The sequence below is a fragment of the Humulus lupulus genome, chromosome 2 (assembly GCF_963169125.1).
Source record: "Humulus lupulus chromosome 2, drHumLupu1.1, whole genome shotgun sequence".
In the NCBI taxonomy this organism is placed as follows: domain Eukaryota; kingdom Viridiplantae; phylum Streptophyta; class Magnoliopsida; order Rosales; family Cannabaceae; genus Humulus; species Humulus lupulus.
This window is the reverse complement of record NC_084794.1, coordinates 12,260,001-12,263,858: the sequence shown is the minus strand read 5'-3', so window position 1 is coordinate 12,263,858 and position 3,858 is coordinate 12,260,001. Positions and strand designations below refer to the sequence as shown.

The 3,858-nt window shown below is 35.7% G+C and overlaps 1 protein-coding gene across 1 annotated transcript; it reads left to right on the top strand.

Annotated features, from left to right (window-relative positions):
• Positions 1 to 238: 238 nt before the first annotated feature.
• On the top strand, positions 239 to 2,774 carry LOC133817294 (glycerol-3-phosphate acyltransferase 1). Its single transcript, XM_062249768.1, has 2 exons — positions 239 to 1,148; positions 1,713 to 2,774. Exons 1-2 carry the CDS (start codon positions 420 to 422, stop codon positions 2,616 to 2,618), a joined length of 1,635 nt encoding a protein of 544 aa, XP_062105752.1. The 5' UTR covers positions 239 to 419; the 3' UTR covers positions 2,619 to 2,774.
• Positions 2,775 to 3,858: the final 1,084 nt, after the last annotated feature.

Below are 3,858 nucleotides of genomic sequence, written 5' to 3'. Positions count from 1 at the left end.
TTATTTTAGTATTATTTGCACGAATTTATTTACACACCGTTCAACTTAATTTTAACATAATATATTATGTAGTTAACATTTCCATATTTTGAAAATAAAATAATAATAAGAAAAAAAAAAGAGTTGAAATTAGTTAATGCCAAAACGGTGTGGCCCCCTTTGGTCAACTTCCCTACTTACATCTCATTTAATAGCTCCTATAAATAATCACTGCTCTCAACCCTTCCTCTACCACATCTCTCTCTCTCTCTCTCGTTTTTACTCTTCTTCTCTTATTGTCTCTTCTTTAACAGCTTTTAAATACATCACCTTTTTTCTCTTCACACAATAAAATCTCCAAGGTAAAGGAAGCAAGGAAAATCAAGAGAGAAAAAGAAAAGCGTCCTCTACGTACTATTACTATTACTACTATATCCACCATGTTCTTTCCTATGGTGGTTCTCAGGTTAGTAGACTGGATCTTATACCAGCTCTTGGCTAACTCATGTTACAGAGCCTTGAGAAAGATGAGAAGAAAGTTGTACGCTCTCCGGTCACCACAACAACAGCAGCAGCAGCCTCATCCTCTCTTCCCCACCATAACCAAGTGTGGTCTCGACTCCAGAGGATCACAAACTTTGGTCTCTGACTTCCATGGAGTTCTCTTGAGCTCGCACTCTTTCTTCCCTTACTTCATGCTGGTCGCCTTCGAAGGTGGTGGGATTTTCAGGGCCTTTGTTCTCCTCTTGTCGTGTTCCTTTTTGTGGGTCTTGGACTATGAGATGAAGCTCAAGGCCATGATCTTCATATCCTTTTTTGGTCTTAAGACGAAGGACATGGACAACGTTAGCCGAGCAGTTCTGCCCAAGTTTTATCTCGAGAATCTTAATCTCGAGGCGTATGAGGTTTTGGCCTCGGCGGGCACTAAAACTGTGCTTACGAGTCTTCCCAGGGTCATGGTTGAGGGTTTTCTTAAGGAGTATTTGAGTGTCGATGACGTTTTTGGAACCGAGTTAGAGGTTAATGGGAAACGATTCAGTGGTTTTGTTTCTGAACCTGGTTTACTCGTCAAGCATAGAGCTTTGAAGGAGCATTTTGGTGATAAAAAGCCTGATATTGGGCTCGGAACTCCCAGCTTTCATGACCAACTCATTCTAACACTATGCAAGGTAACACAACTATATATCTATATGTGATAAAATAAACATCATTAAATTTGTTGCATATTCATATTTATACAAACAGAAGAGTAACAGTGCACTTATTATTTATTAGGAAAGGAATTGCTTTTTTTACAGGGAAGAATTAATCCCTAGCTTTCACGTTTTTACCTAACCTCAGTCAACCTGGCTATTTAGGGTTAAATTAGTGTTCACTATATACATATAACTGATTAACAATCCTCGAAAATGAGAGCATTAATAAATGGCTGCATGTATGATAGGTGGCGCATAGCACTAGGAAACTATATTAATAATACTAGGGTAAATCTTTTTCACTCCTCACAAGAAAAAGGCCAAAGTTAATAAATAATGACCATGATAATAGTAGTAGCTGTAGGTATGTAGCTAATTATTCTATCCAACATGGCACAAGATCAACAAAACAAAAGAGTGTGACCAAGACACGTATGAAAAATATAGGTATAAATCATAATTGCACCATATATTTTTTCATATATAAAATCTCAATGTTCATAATCGTGATGTGACCATGCTCATGTGTATTTGTAGGAGGGTTACATAGTGAACGTGAAAGAAGCTGACAGCAAAAGTAATGGTAAAGTAATGACTAGGGAAAAGTACCCCAAACCACTTATTTTCCATGATGGGAGACTAGCCTTCTTGCCCACGCCGGCTGCGACTCTTGTCATGTTCCTATGGCTTCCCTTGGGAGTCATTCTAGCCATATTTCGAATCTCAGTGGGGTTCCTTCCTTTCCAGATAGGAACCCCTCTGGGCATTGCAGCTGGCGTTGACTTAACGGTCAAAGGAGGCACCCATTGGAAAACAAATGATCCTCAAAACAGCAAGAAGGGAATCCTCTACGTGTGCAACCACAGAACTCTCGTCGACCCAGTTTTCATCAGCATCTCATTGGCCAAGCCCGTCACCGCTGTGACCTACAGTCTTAGCAAGATGTCTGAGTTCATATCCACCATCAGAACCGTGAGGTTGACTAGGGATAGAGAGCAAGATGGTTTGACCATGAAGAGAATCCTTGGCCAAGGTGATTTGGTGGTTTGCCCTGAAGGAACTACCTGTAGAGAGCCCTATTTGTTGAGGTTTAGCTCTTTGTTTGCCGAGTTAAGCGACGACATTGTCCCTGTGGCTGTCACCACAAAGGCCACCATGTTTTATGGAACTACAGCTAGTGGACTCAAATGGTTGGACCCATTTTTCTTCTTCATGAACCCTAGACCTGGCTATATCGTTCATTTTCTCGGGAAAGTTCCCAAACAGATGACTTGTGGGGATGGAAGATCGAGCTGCGAGGTAGCTAATTACATACAAAAACAACTGGCTGATACTTTGGGGTTTGAATGTACTAGTCTTACTAGGAGAGACAAGTACTTGATGTTAGCCGGTAATGAAGGAATAGTCGGTGATAATAAGAAAAAGAAACCTTCCTACTTCTAGTGATGGAAAAAAACTAAAAATAAGATGTTTTTACTTTTGTATTCCCATCTTATGATATTAATTACGTATATATTTATAAATATATGTATTTAGTTTATTAATTACTACATTGTGTATGTTTTTGGAAAGGTTGATGAGGACCATGTATTTTTCTTATATCTCTTCTTCTTTTTAATATTAATTTTTTTGGCTAAATTTATCATATAGTACTAGTTTCAATTAACAGTAACAACATATATCATAGCGAATAGCTAATTCTAAATATCGAATAATTGTATTTTTAGCAATAATAAATAATCATTAAAATGTATATATATATAGCTTTTACCTTCCACAGAAAAAAGTTGTGGGGAAATTCTAATGCATTTATTAATGCATAAAAAAAAGTATTTTCAGCTCTCTTTTTAAGATCAATATATATCTCTACCAACCCAACTTGACTTTTTTTTCACTATTGCTAAGAATTTTTCCCCGTTGATCTAAATGTGGTGGCCACCATGGTATATATGTCACAAAAACAAAAAAAAGAGATCTACTAAATGGTGGTGGTACTGTAGAGTTTTCATTTAAAAAAAAACTAGTTTAAATAAATTAAAGTTAGAAACTAAACTCTCACAAAATTAGATTATGAAATAAGGAAGAAAAAACCTCTCTGAAACTTCCATTTTCAAATATGTACAAAATAAACACGAAGAAAAAAACAAAATCTTATCTAGTAAGGGGTGAAATGAAAATTTAATGAGAGTTGAAAAAAATAATAGTTTATCTCAAAAAGAAAAAAAAAATCTAGTTAAATTTAAGTGAAACTGAAGAGTAGGTGGGGAGAAATTATATTTAGAAAACGAATGATCAAGATGAAGACAAATGTCATTGGAGAGAGCTTTAAATCATTTGTTTGGTTTTTGCATGCGTACCACTGACAATTGACACATCTATGAGTAGTGAGTACTACATTACACACTTCCAACAATTTATGTACAATTTCCCTATCATTTAAATGATATGAAAAATGAGAAAAAACTAGTTTAAGCTAAGGATCGGTTTGAGTTCTTTGGTATAACATCTTTTTTAAATAATAAATGTTGATAATTTATTTTTATTTTATTAATTATGTGGATTAATCTAATAAAAACATTTATTAATTTGTTATACGTGGACGAAATATAAATTTCTATACAAGCCAAGTGGTGTCGTGTGCATTAACTGAGATAGAGGAAATTTTAAACAAATCCAAGAATTG